The 22,560-nt window shown below is 31.8% G+C and overlaps 1 protein-coding gene across 2 annotated transcripts in view; it reads right to left on the bottom strand.

Moving 5' to 3' along the window:
* LOC123703991 (androgen-dependent TFPI-regulating protein-like) overlaps positions 1 to 20,391 on the bottom strand; it is a 31,397-nt gene extending 11,006 nt beyond the window's left edge. The window contains exon 1 of one of the 2 annotated variants that reach the window (XM_045652220.1): positions 20,202 to 20,391. In XM_045652220.1, the coding sequence (XP_045508176.1) occupies positions 20,202 to 20,342 (141 nt within the window). In that variant the 5' untranslated portion in view covers positions 20,343 to 20,391. Of the gene's footprint in view, positions 1 to 17,113; positions 17,526 to 20,201 lie in introns of those variants that run through there. The other variant, XM_045652218.1, reaches the window with a different exon arrangement.
* Positions 20,392 to 22,560: the final 2,169 nt, after the last annotated feature.

Genomic DNA, 22,560 nt, shown 5'->3' with positions numbered 1-22,560 from the left:
ACCAGATGGCTGATAAACATACATATGGGTCATTATACAAAAATGGGGTAACTCAATGTCACCAGCCAATTTATACAAAGTCTTATTATATTTTAATCAAATAACAATCTATTTTAAAACAATAAAGCGTCCTTTATTTGGTCACTCACTTTCACTTCTTTATTTAAAATACAAATTGATGAAAAAACAAAATTAATACTTAAATAATCAGTACTTTGGCATGTCACAACTCCGAAAACCAACAATCAAGTGACTATTTTATAAACATTATCATTGATTAGAGAAAACTTACTAACTCAGGACAATCTTTGATATACATAGTATTATATAGTATAACTTTCATAACGAAATGTTTAACATTTTATTTAAAAAATAAAAATAAACTTTGTCATCGTTTTTATTGGTCAGTCCGTTGTGTGTTTTTTAAATTTGAAATTCTCGCTAAATATCACCAAGTCGAGGTCAAATCCCTGTCTAAATATTAATGTTGGTAATGAAGTTACTTGTGCATCCCATATTTTGATGGTCATCATAACTGTACCAGCGCTAGGGTTGTGTTTGTCCTCTAAATTCGTGCTGCGCCAGTCAACATTTCAGTCCTATGGTGAGTCGTTATTTTATTGTTAAACTGATTTTTATTTTCATTCATACATGGTTAAGTATGATTTGTAAAAATATAGTTTGTTGATATAAGAAATAAGGCAAAAAAACATAATTTGTGATTATAATCTCATATTAAGTCCCTTTTTATCAATCCGCTGGCATCAGTCCTATGTCAGATATCGCGCCAGTGGACTGACGCGACCCCATAGTACTGATGATTCTATAGTTTTTGAGAACTTTTATCTTGATTGCTATTGATATAAGCATTTCTATTTGATATTTCAGTTTAAAACATCATGCGCCACGCTAAAAGAAACTGAATTTGACTAGGGAAGAAACATTTAAAAAAGAGTAGAAAAGAAAAGAGCTATTGAAACAAACTACTAATAATCTTATTTAAAAGATCTTATTTTATTTTAATTATTGATTTTGATGCTTTCAGGGCATAGCTTGTTATATGTATTTATTAGATAAATACGTAAACGTATAATATTGTGAAGTAAAATTACCTCAAAATAACATAAAAGTTAATTATTTTAATAACATTATAAAAATGTCAAAAGGCTCTTATGAAAACTCAGATGAGACTTTCATTCAAGCCTTTGGTTAAAAACCCTGAACCATTTTATGAAAATTAGTACTTTTAACATAAATAATGTTAGATTTTTAGGGCTCCGAACCTCAAAAGGAAAAAACAGAACCCTTATAGGATTACTTTGTTGACCGTTTGTCTGTTAAGACGTTTTTTTGAAGCGCGTGGAGGTATCAATTTGAAATTTATATTGAATACTCAACATTAAGAACCCTTGGGGCTGTAAAAAAATTAAACTTATAACGAAACGCAATTAAAAGATACCTACATCCGTTAATACTGCAAATTTCCGCAAATTTAAATATTCGCAAGGGAATAAAAAATACACAGGATGCTTGCCGTGTATACAGTCTTAAAATATGGTAAAAAGCAACGTCTTATAACACAGATAAAGAAAAATTGCTAAAAGTGTGAATTTTAAGTTACAAACATAATAAAAATAGGTTTGTTAGGAGTCCAACTCGCACTTGGCCGTTTTTTTTTGTTTCTATTGTTTGTGAATTACTTAAAATATTAAGTAAAACTAAGTCAAAGTAGTAAGTTAAGTAAGAGAGTAAGAATATTCACGTTGCGTTAAATGTCAGAAGGCTGTTTTGAAAATTGAGACATTGTTTTTTCCCAGTATCACAATATATTATCAATTATCATTTTTAAATGTAACTAAGTGATTTAATACTTAAAAGACATGTGCCATTATTAAAACTGAGAGATTTGTAGTAATTTTCATTGAATTTCTTTAAGAATATTACAAAATTGTGTTTTTTATCAGTACTATGTTAGCCTTGTCAGTCCCCTGGAGGCCAAATCCAGAAAATTTAAAATATCTCACAATCTACTTAAAAAAGTGGCTGGCCCGATTTGGAACAATATATTCATTAGATTAGCTATCACATACACCCTAATTTGTAATAATCTGATATAAAAAATATAGTAAACAAAATATCCTTAAAAGTTACCCCATTTTTGTATAATCACCCATATATATAATTTTAAATAAATACTTATATAGATAATCAACACCCAGACACAGAGCAAATATCTTGTCTAGTATAAAATATCTATGTATGTGGGAATCGAACCCACGACCTCTGGCTTGGAAGGTAGGGCCTCTACCAACCAAGCCAAATAAGAAAGTTTCAAAAAGAACTAACTTGCTATCCTAGCTGGGAATATCTAGCCTCATGTATCCCGGGCATAAACCTATGAGTTCTACTAATATTATAAATGCGAAAATTTGAGAGGATGGATTATGTTTATGTGTATGTGTATGTTTGTTACTCTTTCACGCAAATACTACCGAACCGATTACAATAAAATTTAGCGCACATATAGAGGGTAACTTGGATTAATACATAGGATAGGTTTTATCCCGGAAATCTCAAGGGAACGGGAACTATGCGGGTTTTTTCTTTGAAAACGCGGGCGAAGCCGAAAAAGCTAGTGTTTTATATGTATAGGTACCTAATACAGAGAATGGAGCTAAATAAACGTATAATTTTAAGTTATTTGTATAAATTTATGCTAATTGCTACAAAATTATAGTCGCATAGACGTACGTACGTACGCGGTAATGCTTTTTTTATCTCAGATTTTAGATTCTTGTCATAATTCAAGCCCGTTTTTTGCTTATTATGCGATATGTTCATTTAAAAATATGTTTAATTATATAAAATACTTTTCCGATCAAAACCACTTTTATCTGCAGAAATCTATAAAAATATATCAAATTCGTTTGACTGCAAAAACCGAGAAAGAACAAGTAAAACACATTGTGGGTTTGGTCTAGTAGTGCAAACAAATGCATCCTGTCATCCTATATATAAATAATACAAATGTACTAAGGGAAAGTTGCTCCACTTAATTTTTAAAAATTAAATCATTCGTATGCATAATTTAATATTCGTAATAAGTACCTAAAATGACAATTTGAAACAATTTTCGTGAAAATTACACCGGGTGATTCTTTTTATCAGTACACAAAATTTGCGAATACGTTCTATCAAATTTTGTATATCATAAAAAAAAATGTAATGTTTGTGTAAAAAATTATAAAATAGAAAAATGCGCAAATGAAAACAAAAGATATTTATTTTTGACTAGCTTCCGCCCGCGACTCCGTCCGCGTGGATGTCGGTGTTCGCGTGGATGGTTTTCTCCATTTTGAACTGGGAAGACGTTTCTCACTAAATTAATATTAGACGATTATGATTCACTCCAGTCCAAACAGCAAATAAGCAGGCTTCTGCTTCTGCAACGTTTAGTTGTCCCTGAATTTGGAAAAAATAGTCATGTTTCTTATCTATGACAAAAGTGTTATTTTTTTGCATTGTATTTCAAATATTAAATTTTTTATTTTTAACCGCATCTTCCGCATTCATGTATTTGGCCGGAATTAGACATTTAACTTCTACTTACTAGTCCCATTTTCCCTTCTTGATATGGGAATGTATAAAGTAATTTTTTTAGATATTTCTCGTTATACTTTTAAAAAGTTATAATTGTCATTTTGCTCATTAGGTAAAGTAATTTCGATATCAGTTTTAAGTTTTTTGATACCTGCAATAATAACGTCATAATCGCCTGCATATACTTATCGATTACACCCTGTATACAATCCACCATCCACATTCATAATGTTTTCCTGTCCTCCTCTCCTTTACATTTTAAATGAGTAAATCTGCTACCACTGAAGGATGTTTCATTGTGATCAGCAAATTTTCACCACTGTTGTCGATTATTTGTTTTTCATTTTAATCAGCAATTGGGAATCATCAGTTTTATTTTTTGCAGATTGGTGATGTACCCTAACAATACGTCGAAAAGGGAAAGCATCAACGAATTATCGTTTTCGTCCTCTTTTTTTATTCTTCGCGTCTCTGTTACTTGTGTTTGTTTAGTTCTCAACACCTATTGAATTTTCTATGTTATTGTGATCTTCCATTACATCTGAGTTTTGATGATGTGATGATAATCCATTCGTTTTAATATTGGTACTTAGAGGTCTAAACTAGAAATGGTAGACTAAATTTGTCAGCGCGTCTGTAAGATCAGAATATAAAACCAACATCCTGTATTTAAGTTACAAAATTAATAATCAAATAACATGCCGCTTCGTTCAAAATGACTAGAAGAAAAAATTAAAACACCTCGACATATTTGGAATTTTGGAGTAAACAAATCATTTTTCCCGTATGTCCCAAGTTCAAGTTCTCAATACAAGTTTATATTATGTTTCGTATTTCTCAAACGAAAAATAAACATTTTTGGAACTTCAAAAAAAAATTATATTATAAGAAAATTTATGAGCTTACTTTAGTTTTAAAGAAATATACATCCCTTTACTGACACCCCGTAAAATAACGAAATTTTTGCCAATCACCTTTGGTTTCATTAACTTTATGTTCGAAGATAATTTTTTTTCTAGTAGTTACACGCATATTTTTTTCGTTTATTTTCCATATCGAAATCAAATGTTTAAAAATACGAATATTTGCACAAAACTAAGATAAAAATAATCAATTAACAAAAATATTAAATTTAATGAAGTAGAGCAACTTTCACTTCGGTATGAAGGAAAATCGAGCGTAGAGCACACGTCAGAACGCTCCGGCCCAAGGAGCGCGACTAAAGAAATTCGCTAGGATTTTTCCTACTTATTTTAAATATTTTTTTAATATTTAAAGAATTATCAAAATTCAAAAAAAATTTTTTTAAAGGTTTAATACTCATTCAACTCGAATAAATTAATGGAAAAAATAACTTTTAGCAGTATTTATCAATAGTTTTTGTAAGGCAAAAAATGGGAAATTTAATGAATTTATAACGTTCTAATTAGGAAAATCATAAGTTATTCGGCAATTGTATTCAGCAGATTTTAATAACGACTATATAAGGATAATAATGCGCTGATCAAATTGTATAAATTGTAATCGGTTGCAACGTAGTGAGTGCACAAACTTAGCTCGAAATGTCTTTGGGGGAAAGAGACTTATCTTGAAGGCCTGATTAAGGTAACATAAAGTAACTTTATAAATGTGAAAAAATTCATGCGCATTGCGTATATTAGGCCTATAACTAAAAAAGGCATTAATAAATTTAGAGATAATATTAATAAAAACCTGCCCGTACTGAATGATCAATCCTGTCATAATAATCCTTGTGAAATGTTTAAAAATCTTTTTAATTTAGTTCATAGTGAATTTGAAAAAATATTTAAAGTTAAATCTTTAAATATTACCAAGGATTTACCATTTAGTAAATGGGCGACACCTAGCATACATAGGTGTAGGATTGTTCTTTATGAGTTATATGGTATGAAGCAATATAATAAAGATCCATCTTTTCTTAGTTATGTTAGAAATTACTCAAAAACTTTTAAAATTGTTTGTTTTACTGCGAAGCGTTTGTATATCAGGGATAAAATACGCGACTCGGATAATAAAGTTAAAACAGTTTGGTCTATTATTAATGGTGAAATGGGTAAAAGCAAATCAAGTAATACCATAAAACTTGTAAATAATGGCATGGTTATTGACAAAAATGCTGATGTTGCGCTTGCTTTTGAAGATTTCTTTAGTAGTGTCCCTGCTAGCATTACTAATAATTTAAATTCGTCTTCAATACTTGCAGAGACCTTTTTGAGGGACCATGTTGCGGGGTGCAGTACATTATTTGAATTGCGTCACGTAACTGCTAATGATATTGTTACAGCATTTAAGACACTTAATTTAAAAAATACTTGTGATCTTTGGGGAATGTCCGTAAATTTAGTTAATAATATAATAGAAAATATTGCAAACAATTTAGCTTTCATATTTAATAGGTGTTGTGACTATGGTACATTTCCTAATTTACTAAAGCTTAGTAAAGTTATACCTCTATTTAAAAAAGGTGATCAAGAAGACTGTAACAACTATAGACCTATCTCGATTTTACCAACATTAAGTAAAGTTTTCGAAAAGTTAATATTAAACCAATTGACTAGTCACTTTGCTTCTAATAGTTTGCTGCACACCAAACAGTTTGGTTTCACAAAGGGGCGCTCAACCACAGATGCTGGAGTTGCACTACTAACACATATATATAAGGCATGGGAAAACTCAAAAAATGCTTTGGGGATATTTTGTGACCTCTCCAAGGCATTTGACTGCGTTGAACATTGTACTTTATTGCGCAAACTTAATCACTATGGGATTAAAGGACAAGCTCAGAACCTCATAGCCTCATACCTTCATGATAGGATACAAACTGTAGTTGTTAATGGAGAACGTTCTAGCGGTGCGTCAATTAACATTGGTGTTCCACAAGGATCTATTTTAGGACCCTTCTTGTTCTTGGTATATATCAATGATCTACCTTATTATTTACAGGATAGGTGTGAAATAGTTCTGTTTGCAGATGATACCTCATTAATATTCAATGTGGATAGGCATGACCCAAATGTTGACGAAGTGAACAGTACTCTTTTACACATATCCGACTGGTTTACTGCTAATAATTTATTATTAAATGCCAAAAAAACAACTTGTGTTGAATTTTTACTACCTAACGTTAAAAAGTTGAGCAGAAATATTACCTTGAACGGGGAGGTATTACACCCTACAGAATCGACTGTATTTCTTGGGTTAACATTGGACGAGAAACTACAGTGGGGAGCCCATGTCAACACCGCTGCAGGTAAGCTCAGTTCAGCAGCATATGCAGTCCGAAAGGTAAGGCATCTCACCGATGAAGATACAGCTAGATTGGTATATTTCAGCTACTTTCATAGTATTATGTCCTATGGAATTCTACTATGGGGCAGGGCAGCAGATATAGAAACTATATTTATCTTACAGAAAAGAGCCATTCGCTCTATATATAATTTACGTGCTCGGGACTCACTAAGAGATCTCTTTAAGAATACTGGTATACTTACTCTACCATCACAGTATATATTTAATAATATTTTGCATGTACACAAAAACGCCGACTTACACACAAGAGTAGGAGATAGACACTGTTATGGCACAAGGAACAGAAATAGAATTGAAATGCCATTTTTCCGATTAGCTAAAGTTAAAAATTCATTTATGGGTCAAGGTATACGCTTTTACAATAGAATTCCTCATAATATTAGAGAGTTTAGTAGTTCTAAATTTAAAACTTATATAAAAAATGTACTAGTTCAGAGAGCGTACTACAGTATTCAGGAATATATGGACGATAAAAACCCATGGAGGGTTGTCGTGTAAAAACCACAGGACAGTTCTTTGTATATTATGATATATTATGTATTTAGATATAATTTACATATTATGTAATATCGACATGATTTTAAAAGAGCAACTATGGAGTTTCTTGCCGATTCTTCTCCATAGATCACTGCTTTCCGAATCGGTGGTAAATGTTAAAATAATTATGTAATGACGATTCGAAAGTGCTACTAAATAGTAGTCTAATTGAATAAATGAATGTTTGAGTTTGAGTTTGAGTTTAACACTAATTGATAAACAAGAAAAAAAAATCAGTTTATCATTTCAATAGCCGGGAAAAAATTGTCAAATAACTTGTTGAAAACGCAATTTTGCTAGACTGCAGCCTTAAATAGATTTTAGTGTTCTTAAATATGTATATACTAGACAACCCGCTTTAATAAATTGAAATTATTGTATTGTCACCGATCCTTGATAAGTGTGCAAAATTTGAATTAAAATTTTAAAGTATGGTATAATCGAGTCTATTGGTACAGTGGTTGACGCGTGAGCGTAGAACAGAGTTGTCCTGGGTTCGATTCCCGGTGGAGACGAAGAAATAATAATGTCTCGGTCTGGCAGGACACAGAAGGCTGACCACCTATAGGTACTTGTCCCTAAAGAAAATCGATCAGTGAAACATGTAAAATGCATCTGCCCCTTACCCCACTTGGGGACATGGGACACACACATAATCGAGTCTATAGCAGTCAACATACAAACATACAGGTGAAGCTAAATGTGTGTTACGTTGACTTTGGACCGCGGACTTTGGTATCAAGTTTAGGGCGTTTCCTTCTCAAAGTTCAAACAGAATGAATATTCAAAAGATGGGATATTAGTTTGAAGTATGAAGATATCTATATATTTTGAGTGTTCATGAATAGGAGCAGTGGTCAATACTAGACTAAACTTCAAAAAAAATTATTCAATAATTTAAAAGTATCCATAATATGAGTTTAACTGGGTGAACCGATTTTGATGATTTTTTCTATGTTCGAAAGCTGCTGTCTTCCGGTTGGTAAATTTTGACATTTTTGACCCTTAAATGGCGATTTAGTTTTTTTTAAAACATACTCAAAAATACATTCAACTCACCACACCGCCAACCGTCGAAAAAACTATTCTCAAATCCACACAATTTTCATTTATCAAGCCAAAATATAACAACATCACAAACAAACTAACACCTAGATTAAAGAATATGGCAGTACTATGAAATAATATTTTTAAATATAATACAATTTTTTTATACATTATAATACGTATATACTGAACAAAGTGTCTTCTTACAATAAAATTCATGTAAATTATTATATAATATCTGTTCAAAGATCAAGGTAATAGTTTTGAGATCTGTAGTAGATATTGAAAAGCTCCTTAAATAATATTTATTAGAAACTAGCTTTCCGCCCGCGGCTTCGCCCGCGTAGTCAAAAAAAACCCGCATAGTTCCCGATCCCGTTGGAATTCCGGGATAAAATCTATTCTATGTCCTTCTTCAGGTCTCAAGCTATCCTTGTACCAAATTTAAAGTAAATTGATGCAGTACTTTTTGAGTTAATACCGAACATACGTACAGACAAACAAACAAAAATTATTCTAATAATTATATTTTTGTTATTTATTCGAGATCACGCTCGAGCTCTAAGTATTCTTTTAAAAAATATTTAATTTAAATTTTCCTAGGATTTTATTATATATGTACCTATTGATTATATTGCAAAACTAGCTTTCCGCACGCGGCTTCGCCCGTTTTCTCTATAACCCTATAAATTATATACTAAAAACTTCCTCGAGAACCCTCTATCTATTAAAAAACACTCCCATCGAAATAAAGTAGATACACACTGACACACAAACATTCATTTTTATAGTAAGTATACATTATACATATTTAGCAAAGCACCGCGTCATCAATATCCCTTTACTTTTGCAAACATTATTGGATGATTCAAGTCATCTATACTAATATTATAAAGCTGAAGAGTTTGTTTTTTTGTTTGAACGCGCTAATCTCAGGAACTAATGGTACGATTTGAAAAAATTAATTCGGTGTTAGATAGCTCATTTATTAAGGAAGGCTATAGGATATATTATATCATCACGCTAAAACCAACAGAAGCGGAGCAATGCGAGTGAAACCGCGGGGAACAGCTAGTTATATTATCAATAGTCTAAATTAATCAAAACTGTTTAACGTAAAAAATGCATTTGTCATAGATAGGTTCTATAGTATTTTCCTTCCTAGTCCAATTAACATAAACAATTCAATTGTTGTTTCTATAAACAAAAGAATAACTATAATTAAGTTATAAACAATGTAAGGTTGTGAGTTTAACCTAGGTTACTGGTTAGATCAAATATGGTAACTACCTACTACCTACTAATAAATTAATAATATCACCTAAAACATAGGTACTTTGAATAGGTATATTCACAGAATCACAGTCATGATTCATGAATATAAAAGTTTTGAAGAGAAACTTCTGGCGCGTTGAGAGTAAATTTCAAGGTCGCGTCATGGCAATAGTGTGACGTCATGGAGTAAGGCGACGATTTTGGTATATTATCTTGCTAAAGAAGTTTCACTTCTGACACGTGTGCCCGGCTTTGTTTTAATTCTATCTTTTACTTAGATATATAAAAATGAACCCTAATTTATTGCCTATGAAGCCGTGACCGTGGATAATAATCTACTTCCGTATTATCAAATTGTTGTTTTATGAATACTTTGTAGATAACTTGTTTAGTAGCCAGAAATATCCAAAAAAAATCTAGTTTCTAAAACAGGTAACTACCTACTGTAGGTAGGATTAGAGCAGTAAAGATTTTTATTTATTTACTAGCGGTCCGCCCCGGCTTCGCCCGTGGTACATGTTTACGTTTTCTCTACCTACATAAGAACCATCCTCATACTTCAAGGAATATAATAAAAAAAGAATTATCGAAATCGGTTCAGCCGTTCTCGAGTTATGCGCTTACCAACACATTTTGCGATTCATTTTTATATATAAGGAGATGTTTAGTTAAAGCAAACCCACATTAAAATGTATTAGCTATTCTTTTAAATTTAAACACATTATTATGAACATTACTTGGTGACTTGTACTCCAGGTTCCTTGGAACCTATTTCAGGCTCCAGTCTCTCACAAGACTAGTTGATAAGCTCACTCACTATGTATTTGCAAGCAATGTATCTATTTACCTAATGTTGTGATGAGACAAATAAAGTTATATTTTATTATTTATTTTTTACTAGCCTTCCACCCGCGACATCGCCCGCGCAGTCAAAGAAAAACCCGCATAGTTCCCGTTCCCGTGAGATTTCCGGGATAAAACCTATCCTCTAATGTCCCGGGGCAAAAAGCAGCCTATGTCCTTTCTCGGGTATCAAAATATCTCTATACCAAATTTCATGCAAATTGGTTCAGTAGTTGAGTAACAGACATACAGACAGAGTTACTTTCGCATTTATAATATTAGTATAGTATGGATTACATTTTTGATAGTAATTAAAATAAATATAGTCAAATAAATATATTTTTTATGTGAATGGTAAATATGCATTCAGAATATAAAACAAGTACCTATGTTGTTTTTGTTATTACAATGACGTAATAAAGTTGTTACAAACTTATAAAATTAACAAATTTAAAAAAAAACCTGTTTTTAGAGTTCCGTGTTTATAAATATGTGAATTATAATAAAAAATGTTAATACTTTCAAGCGACCTTTAAAAGTAGGCTTTTATTTTATTTTTTCGTTAATTTGTAACGATAAGACTGAATAAAGAATGTAAAAAATGTTATTTTATTTTATCTTAATATATATAAATCTCGTGTCACAATGTTTGTCCTCAATGAACTCCTAAACCACTTAACCGATTATAATAAAATTCGCACACCATGTGCAGTTCGATCCAACTTGAGAGATAGGATAGGTTTTATCCCGGAAATCCCACGGGAAAGGGAACTATGCGGGGTTTTCTCTGAAAACGCGGGCGAAGCCGCGGGCGGAAAGCTAGTTTTTTAATAAATACACCAAGTATCTAAAGAGTCTATCTTCATAATACATGGGTACCACCAGAAGGAAGACACCCGGTCCTTTGGAAGGCTTACGTGGGGACACAGGTCCAACACGCAGAGGCCCTTTAGAGAATTTAATGTGTTGTGGGACACCAGCTACATATTATAGTATTTATTTGTGATAGATACCTATAAGGTTGTATTTAAGTTTGTTTTATAGTAGTTAAAATAACTAGGGAATTACCTTTTCCCTTAGTTATTTGAAAGATTTTTCCTCAAAATATATTTTATATTCATTAATTTATTATTAATAACAGCTAAAGATCATGCAATGCTATTACACCCACGTATTTGATAAACATATTTTCCTCCCTTACAGTTTAAAAATAAAACAACATAGCATACCGTATCGGGTCGGAACTCACCGATTCCGAGAATTTGTAAAACTGTAAATGACTACAGTCAGATGTTTGATATATTTGTAGATTCCCCCAACAAGCTCCGCAAAACATTTAATTCACTTTTTAAGGAATAGGATAGATTAAGTACATTATATATTATAATCATTGGTTTTCCTTTTTTTTTCACTAATAAAATTGTTTGGTGTAATTGTATACTTTAAAACTTAAAACTTATTTTTCGCATGCTGTGTTTACCTATAAGTGTTTTTTTAAATTGATCTTATAATTGTGTATGTGTATTTTGATATTTTATATGTAATGTAAACAAACGTTGGGAGACCAAAATAAATAAATAAATACCATACAAACTTTCGCATTTATAATATTAGTATCTAATAATCCATACTAATATTATAAATGCGAAAGTAACTCTGTCTGTCTGTCTGTTACTCAATCACTGAACTGAACTGAACTACTGAACCAATTTTCATGAAATTTGATATGGAAATATTTTGACACCTGAGAAAGGATATAGGCTACTTTTTATCCCGGGAAAATGACGCAATCCCGGAAATCCCACGGGAACGGGAACTATGCGGGTTTTTCTTTGACTGCGCGGGAGAAGCCGCGGGCGGATACCTAGTTAAGAATATAATAATTTTTATACAGAATAAGGCAAAAAAATTAAACACACGCTTGCCAATTTTGTTGAATGAAAAAGTCACATACAAAAACACAGTTTTTGGACAAAAACCCAGGATTTAATTCAACCTTCTTATTTACCTTGAGTTCGTCTTAAACACATTATAATTTATTTTGGTAAGCTGTTATTTTTATAAATTACCTACTCTAAAGCTACTATATATTATCATACTAGCACTCTATCTATTAAAAAAAACCGCATCAAAATCCGTTGCGTAGTTTTAAAGATGGACATAGGGAAATAGTCACATAGGGACAGAGAAAGCGACTTTGTTTTATACTATGTAGTGATGATAGCGCACGTGTTTAATATTAATATAAATCACGTTTGAATGTTATCATTTACATATAAAATATTATCACGCTCTTATTAGATGAAAATAAGATAAAATAATAATGACAATAGAACTTCTTAGTTCTCAGAATATGGAAGGTAATCCATGAAATGTTGTTGCTTAAGAAAAACAGTTTTTTGAAAATCTCAATGTTGAATTGGAATCTGACGAATTTTGCACGCCTCATAAGCGAAGCGTTGAGGTGGGTACTACTGTCACTTCGCGCAAAACATCTGACTTTTCAAACTTAAAATGTCTTTATGTATCATACATTGCACTTGTAAGATAATACATACACACACATATTAAGAAAAAACACTATTTTTAACATTCATGATATTTTTGATGTCATTTTTGTTATTTAAACTAGTTAAAAAACAGTTTAAAAAAGTTCTGTCTTGGACGTCCGTGTGTCTGTATGTGCGGAGGATTTTCTTGTTAACACGATAGCGACCGAAATACTTTACATGTGGTACAACCTAGTAAGTCGTAAAGCATTATAATTATTATCTGTGATACAAACATATAATTACATACATGGTAATTCGTATAAAATTCCAAGTAAGGCTAGAATGAATTTATAGCGGTAAATTCCACATGACCTTGTGTATAAGGAGATTTATCTGAAATTATATCTATACTATTTATTGTCTTTATGTTTACAAATTAATTGTAATAAGCATACAATGTTTATAAACACACAGGTAGAAGGTACAAAAATCATTATATTCCCTCCATATATCCACTTTATACTAATATTATAAGGCTGAAGAATTTGTTTGTTTGAAAGCGCTATATCTAGAACTGACCCATCCGACTAGGGCCTTTCCGGCCTCCTCCACTCAAACGACAGCCCAAGCCGAGGTTCGAGATCCCCGTCAAGGGGGGACGCCCTTGCGCATGTCGCTGCCAGGGTGAACCTTCAGTTCACCCCCGCGTCTGCGTTAAAATGTCGTTGCCCTTCTGGCTAACATTGAGAACACGAAAAAAAATCTAGAACTGCGAATTAGAATTGAAATAAAATATTTTTTATGGTGTCCGTTTATCTAAGAAGGCTATAGAAACTTACACTACTATGTATTTTCATTTATTGGCACAGACAAATATTATCACGACCAATAGGAGCGGAGCAATGCGGATAAAACCGCGGGGCACAGCTAGTAGAACTAACTGTGGTAATTAATGTCCGAGTATATACGTATATACATATATGGTTGTATATTTGTGTGGACGTTAGCCTTGCAATTTGCATATAAAACAAGTTTAATTCATCGCTCATTTTGTTTATAAACAAGTTTTCGTAAAATAATTTATTATGCAAGCTAATTATATAATATTTTTGGTGAAATACTGCTCTGATCCTGTTAGATTAATACATAACCTAACAGCTTTCCGCCTACGGCTTCGTCTGCGTTTTCAAAGAAAAACCCGCATAATCCCCGTTCCCATAAGATTTCCGGGATAAAATCTATCCTATGTGTTAATCCAAGTTACCCTCTATATGTGTGCTAAATTTCATTGTAATCGGTTCAGTAGTTTTTACGTGAATGAGTAACAAATATACATACACATATATACATATTATATCCATCCTCACAAACTTTCGCATTTATAATATTAGTAGGACGAAAAATGGACTATGCAAAACATTTGAAATTTTACAATTATTAAACAAAAAGTAAGTGCCATAGTTACTACATAGTTCCCAAGAAATGCGCGTTCAAACAGACAAACTCTATATAATATTAGTCTTCATTTTGATTGGAATTATTTGACCTTTATAGTATACTTTGATACAGAAAACGGTAATAAAAATTAATATTCCTTAACCTTATTCAGGGTTAAATATTAGCATAAAAATAAGACAAATTAATTATTGATTAACAGCGTGATTTGTACGTATTTCTTATAATTAACTAGCGGTCCGCCCCGGCTTCGCCCGTGGTACATATTCACGTTTTCTCTACATAAGAACCATCCTCGTACTTCAAGGAATATAATAAAAAAAGAATTATCGAAATCGGTTCAGCCGTTCTCGAGTTATGCGCTTACCAACACATTTTGCGATTCATTTTTATATTATAGACTAGCTTCCGCCCGCGACTCCGTCCGCGCGGATGTCGGTCTTTGCGTGGATGGTTTATTTCTCCATTTTGAGTAACTCGGACAATGACATCTTATAAATATCTATTGGACCCAAATACGGCTAAGTCTATAATAATACGCAACGTGTGTTCGCGGTACCTACTACAGAACAACGTCTATGGATACTCAAAAATTGAGATTAATTTTTTTTCTACGTATTTTTCCAGAATAAAAAGTATCCTATTTTACGCCCAGGATAAGGTATAATTATACCAAGTTTCATCGAAATCGAACCGGTAGTTTTCACGTGATGTCTTCACATACAGACAGACAGACAGACAGACAGACAGACAGACAGACAAAAAATTTTTTAATCACATATTTGGGTTTGGTATCGATCCAGTAACACCCCCTGCTAGTTATTTTTTCAATATTTTCAATGTACAGAATTGACCCTTCTACAGATTTATTATATTATGTATAGATTATGCAAGGAACTAAGGATAAAATAAATATATAATATATAATAAGGATAAAAAAGATAAAAAAAAAACCTAAATTTCACATGAAAATCATAAAAAAGGCTCAATAAAATTTAAAATTTGAATAAGACATTTTCATTAATTATTGTTAAAATTAAAAAAATGAAGAACATCTTTCAATTACGCGCGCTTTTTCAAAATTGGGACTTCTTTTGTTTTTATTTCAATCCAGATTTGACTTGCGTTTACTGTGAAGTATTTTTTTGTATTGATGTTACTACATCTCAACATGTATATTTTACTAGCTGTGCCGCACGGTTTCACCCGCATTGCTCCGCTCCTACTGGTCTTAGCGTGATAACATAATATAGCCTATAACCTTTCTCGATAAATGGGCTATCTAGCACCGTAAGAATTTTTCAAATCGGACCAGTAGTTCCTGAGATTAGCGCGTTCAAACAAAAAAACAAACTCTTCAGCTTTATAATATTAGAATAGATTAATTAAAAATCACACTCCTTAAAGAAATAATTAATGTATGACGTCATCAAACTGGTTGTAGTAAATATTTTAAGGTCTTTCAACTAAGTATTGAATAAAGTTTGTGAGAATGTATGTATGTTTGTTACTCATTTACACGAAATGGCTTATCGAATCTGGATGAAATTTGATTCAGACATAGACTAAACTGTTTCATTTATTAATTCTTAATTACCGTAATATTTCCTATGAACCTAGTACAAACTTTTTACCCATGTTTTTCAAAAGGAGGGTTATGTTTCGCAATATATATTATGTATATGTTTGTTACTCTTTCACGCAAATACTACCTACTGAACCGATTACAATGAAATTTAGCATACATATAGAAAGTAACTTGAAATAATGCGTAGTATATATACGTTTTATCCCAGAAATCACGTTACGTAGTAGGTATACGTTTTATCAGGAACGGGAACTTTGCGGGTTTTTCTTTGAAAACGCGGGCGAAGCCGTGGGCGGAAAGCTAGGTGCTTAAAATATGGTTTTTACCAGTTTTTTAATCCCGATCGCATTAAACAAAGTGAAGGACCTTAAAAGGTGACTACAATGTCGTTTTTAAAATCATGAATTATTCACACAGTTAATTTTTTTCCGTACTTATATTATTTTTAAAACGATGATATTTATTTAAAAAAATACGTTATTAATGTCTTTATTATCTATCAATATCTTTAAACCTCAAGTTAATTAATTTATTGTAATTTGTACATAATCAAGATTTGAATCAATTAATTTGTAACTACTGCAGGAAAATATTTATTTTCCCTACTTTACCCTAAGTAAAGAAAACTACTACTTAGAACCTTTATAAGATTTATACATGACTAGCGGTCCGCCCCGGCTTCGCCCGAGGTACATATTTCGCAATAAAAGGTAGCCTATGTTCTTTCTCAGGCTCTAAAGATTGTCTGTGCCAAATTTCATCAAAATCGGCTGAGAGGTTTTAGCGGGAAAGCGTAACAGACAGACAGAGTTACTTTCGCATTTATAATATAAATATTATATATTATAATATTATAAGTAGGGATTAATGCAATAATATCGCATTTAACGTCTTTTATAATTCCAAAATAAATTGCGCAAAATCAATACAAAAAAAAATAACTTACAAAATTCCAATTAGTGAAAAAAGCAGGCGCCAAATATTTAAGATTCTGTATCACAGGATGCTTTGTTGATGCGTCACCAATCTTATACCAAATATACATGGCCCAGCACAATACAGCATTATGTCCCAAAAAGTATAACAAATGATACACTGTCCTAACAAACAAGTAAATACTACACTTCTTTCCACTCGACGCACTAGGCAATCCAGTTTCTATATCCGCCATTATTAAAACACAAATAATTATATTTTATCTACATAAAACACTTATTTGTAAGAGTTATCTATACATCACAATTCGATTTGACATTTCTCGAAAAAAAAAAAGTTATAGAATTTCGCGCCACATTTTGAAATTTAACTTTTTTTTAATGTTGCCATGTTACGTGTATCTGTGTAGAGGTAAACCTCTTTAATGAATTCTGCGCGTGTTTCATTCAATTATAAAAAATAAAACAAGAATATTATTGTATAGGTATCCGTACTTTGGAGTTTATAATTAATATCGTATGGATATAAATAAATTAAAACGATTGTTTTTATTTTTGGATAAAGCGGCGTATACACTGCAGGTAAGTATATTTTATTTTTGTATTGTGTACAGATTTATGTACAATTTACCACTTTTAATAAATGTTTATATGTTTTACGCATTAATTAGTGAAAAATGAAAATTCTTTGTTTTTATTATTTACTTCTGCAGTAGGTAGCTGTTTGTGTGGTGTTTGTAATGAACGAAGGTTTCGTATGCCGATGATCAAATTTTCGCTTGCGTTGACTCCAAAATTACTTTATTCAAACTCAAACTCAAACTCAAACTCAAACTCAAACTCAAACATTTATTTATTCAATTAGACTTCTTCGAGAAGCACTTTTGAAACGTCAATACATATTTTTATCATTTACCACCGATTCGGAAAGCAGTATCTATGGAGAAGAATCGGCAAGAAACTCCATAGTTGCTCTTTTAAATCATTTTAGTATTACAATTTAATTTTACAAAATATGTAAGTAACCGTACGTACATATTATCATAATATGCCAAAGAACTGTCCTGCGGTTCTCACGCGACAACCCTCCATGGGTTTTTATCTTCCATATATTCCTTAATGCTGTAATAGGCTCTCTGAACTAAGACGTTTTTTACATAATTCTTAAATTTAGCACTACTAAACTCTTTAATACTATGAGGAATTTTGTTGTAAAAAAGTATACCTTGACCCATAAATGAATTTTTAACTTTAGCTAACCGGTAAAATGGCATTTCAATTTTATTTCTGTTCCTTGTGCCATAACAGTGTCTATCTCCTACTCTTGTGTGTAAGTCTGCGTTTTTGTGTACATATAAAATATTATTAAATATATACTGTGATGGTACAGTGAGGATACCAGTATTCTTAAAGAGATCTCTTAGTGAGTCCCTAGCACGTAAATTATATATAGAGCGTATGGCTCTTTTCTGTAATATAAATATAGTTTCAATATCTGCAGCCCTGCCCCATAGCAGAATTCCATAGGACATAATGCTATGAAAGTAGCTAAAATAAACCAATCTAGCCGTGTCTACATCGGTGAGATGCCTTATTCTTCGAACTGCATATGCAGCTGAACTAAGCTTAGCAGCGGTGGCGGCAACATGGGCCCCCCATTGTAACTTCTCATCTAGTGTCAATCCAAGAAAAAACAGTAGAATCCACAGGGTATAATACCTCCCCGTTTAAAATAATATCCCTTTTCACCTTTTTTACATTTGGAAGGATAAATTCTACACAATTTGTTTTTTTTGCATTTAATAATAAATTATTAGCAGTGAACCAATTGGATATGCGTAAAAGAGCAGAGTTTACTTCGTCAACGTTTGAGTCATGTCTATCCACATTAAATATTAATGAGGTATCATCTGCAAACAGTACTATTTCACACATATCCTGCAAATAATAAGGTAGGTCATTAATATATACTAAGAACAAAAACGGTCCTAAGATAGATCCCTGCGGAACACCTATGTTAATCGGCGCACCGCGAGATTTCTCTCCATTAACAACAACGGTTTGTACCCTGTTCTGAAGATATGAAGCTATGAGGTCCTGAGATAAACCTTTAATACCATAAAAATTTAGTTTCCGTAATAGAGTGGTATGTTCTACACAGTCAAAAGCCTTAGAAAGGTCACAGAATATCCCTAAAGCATTCTTTGAATTTTCCCATGCTTTATATATATGTGACAAAAGAGCTATTCCAGCATCTATTCTAGCTATTTCAAATAAAACATATCCTTGTCATACCAAATATTCGTCTATCACCTTGTAAAATATTACCAAAATCTACTATGTGGTTTTTACGTGATTGACCACGACTGACGCACCTACAAATTTACAAACAGATAAAAAACTAGCCATTGTTTTGGGGACTAGACAACATCCATATTGGATTCCAAATACTCTGTTTTTAAATACTTAATGTACAGAAATAGCCTTTTTTATTATATTAATAAATGTATGATTATAATAATTAAATGCTAATCGTGAGTGCTTCAACACTTTTTATGTGTTTTTAGTACTTTAATTTAAGATTTTAATTGTTAGTTTTTCTGTTAATGTATTATATATCTTCCGGCTACATCAAAATATAATTATTGTTTTTTTTTATTGTATTTTAAATTGCGTGCTATTTGGAATAAAGTTTTTTGTCATTACATAAAGTATTATTTATGTAATGAGCCCTATGTAACGTCATTATTTATTTTTGTAGCATTTACATGTGATTTTCTAAGCAATTAGGTAGGTATAATAAAAATTCGCATCTTTTTTCACGATCATATTTTGATGGCAATCAGTGATATATATATTATTTAAACTATATCGTATACTTAATTGTTTTTAGGGTTCCGAACCTCAAAAGGAAAAAAATGAACTCTGAAAGGATCCATTTGTTGTCCGTATCGATTTTTTGTCTGTCTTTCAAGACCATTAATTATCTCAAGAACGCGTCGCTGAAATTTATATTAAATGCGTTCCCGTGAAGGTGCGAAAAAAACTCAACTCACAATTTCGTATACAAACATCCTAAAAAAATAGAAAAATACTCACATAATTCCAATTAGTGAAAAACAATAACGTAAAATATTTCACATTCAATATCGCAGGGTCCTCGGTATCCATCGACATTACTTCCCGCCATATAAAATAACCCCAAATTGCCACTCCATTGTTAAAACAATAATATAACATGTGAAATGCTGTCCTTGTTATAAACAATATTGTTCCTTTTCTAGTTCCCTGTGCACTGTATTGGGATTCTACGTCATTCATTCTCACTGTTATTTTTTTTAAACAGCACGATATTTTTTTTTTATTTCTGCTTTTTTTGTCTATGGCCCACCCGGTTATTTTTTTAATTCGTTGCAATATTTAGCACTACTTTACACTTATTTTGACACTGAAAAAATCAACGGGCTCGGAGGAGTTAATTGCTCCGAGTCAACGGGCCACTAAAACATTTTGGCGCGAATTGTAATTTAAAAAGAATTTAAACGACGACATACATGGTATGTCTCCAGATAGGTAATAACTAACTTTGTCGATCGTGACTATTCTTTAGTAGATAATTAAAAGTAGTGTACATGATTTTGTTATAAAAAATTATAATAAAATGTTGATAATGGAATAATATAATTACATGCGTTTTTACTTCGTTCATTTTTAAGCCCCCTAGAGGGCGCCATTTTGAATTTAACATGATAAAGCAGCAAAATTGTAAATAATTTCCAGGGTATTACAGTAAATTTGTTTTAGAATATTTAGCTTATTATGATATAAAACCTACATTGTGCAATCTCTCTTATGAGTGTAACAAGATTGCATTTTTTGCATTTCTATGTCTTCAAGAGTCGCTAACCTAGTCGCTAACCTCTTCTTTGACATAGTTACGGTTTTTCAGAAAATGTATCCACTGTCTATATAGTAGTTATGTAAGTTATTATCCAGTAGTTAGTTATATTTTGACCAAAAGTTTTAATTTAACACTTTTTGCTAATAATTGTCTATATCTCTCTCTCTCTCTCATAGAAGATAACCCAAAGGTAACCCAATTATTTTAGTAACTTGAAACTTCGTTCCATCCGGGTGTTCCTTCACACCTCTCAATGCGTGATTACGTAACAAACATACAAATTTTTGCATTCTTAGGTATAATAACAGGTTTGGCCAGTGATACAGCATTAACAGTGGATGATAGAGTATTTAACATGCAATCATTTTTAAATTATAGAGGAAAAATGGAGGAAAAGGAAATAGATTTTACATGACATAACATCTTCATATTGCTTTTTGCATGTGTGAGCGCTAGCATGGCTAGCATGTATTATCTAGTAAAATTTAATATAATAAACTTACGTATTTCAAATAAAATTACCTATAAGTAACAAGCTGTGCCCCGTGGTTATACCCGCATTGCTCCGTTCTTGGTCTTAGCGTGACGATATGCCACAGAATAGTTAATAAGAGCTAACGTTACTACAGCCTTTCTCGATCAATGGACTATCTAATTGTGAAATAATTTTTCAAATCAGACCTGTGGTTCTTGAGATTAACGCGTTCAAAGAAACAAACTCTCCAGCTTTATAATATGTATAAGTATAGATTAATCCATACTTAGAAATCCATATACTTAACGTGGCTGAAGTCACGTAAGATGTAATTTTATATGTATATCAAGTTAAATTATAAGTAATATTATATTGTACTAAATTAAAATTCCACCAACATGCGACATTGATCTTTCATTAAAGTGACCTTTAAAACCAGTTTCAGTAATTTACGTGGTTTTTAAATGCTATATTTTTCCCGGTACATTCACATTTTTATTGTTAAACAATAAGAAAGAAATAATTAAATAAATAAATCAATAAGTTTAAAATTCTCGTGTTTGTAACCAAACTCCTCCGAAACGGCTTAACCGCGGGGCGCAGCTAGTCAAATTATTTAATTCTAGAGCGGTCCGCCCCGGCTTCGCCCGTGGTACATATTTCGCAATAAAAGGTAGCCTATGTTCTTTCTCAGGGTCTGAAGATTGTCATTGCCAAATTTCATCAAAATCGGTCTAGTACCTAGTTTATGCGTGAATACATACATACCTAATTACAAACGTTTACTCTTTATAATATTACTACCTATAAGTATAGAAATAACAAAGACTCAATTAAATCTGGACAGTCATTCAAACTGCTTGGAATCGAAAAAACCGGTTTTAAAGAAAGTGCAAAGCCGGGCGGGTAGCTAGTTAATTAGTCTTTCCGGTAACTCCATATTAATCCGTAAAGAAATTTCTAAATATACCTAAGTATGTCTAAATTAATTGCGGTAATTTTAACAAAATATACTCAAACTCAAACATTTGTTTATTCAATTGCACTTTTAAATCGTCAATACATATTTTTAACATTTACCA

The sequence above is a fragment of the Colias croceus genome, chromosome 28, assembly GCF_905220415.1.
Source record: "Colias croceus chromosome 28, ilColCroc2.1".
In the NCBI taxonomy this organism is placed as follows: domain Eukaryota; kingdom Metazoa; phylum Arthropoda; class Insecta; order Lepidoptera; family Pieridae; genus Colias; species Colias croceus.
The sequence above is the reverse complement of the archived record's forward strand: the minus strand, read 5'-3'. Positions and strand labels throughout refer to the sequence as shown.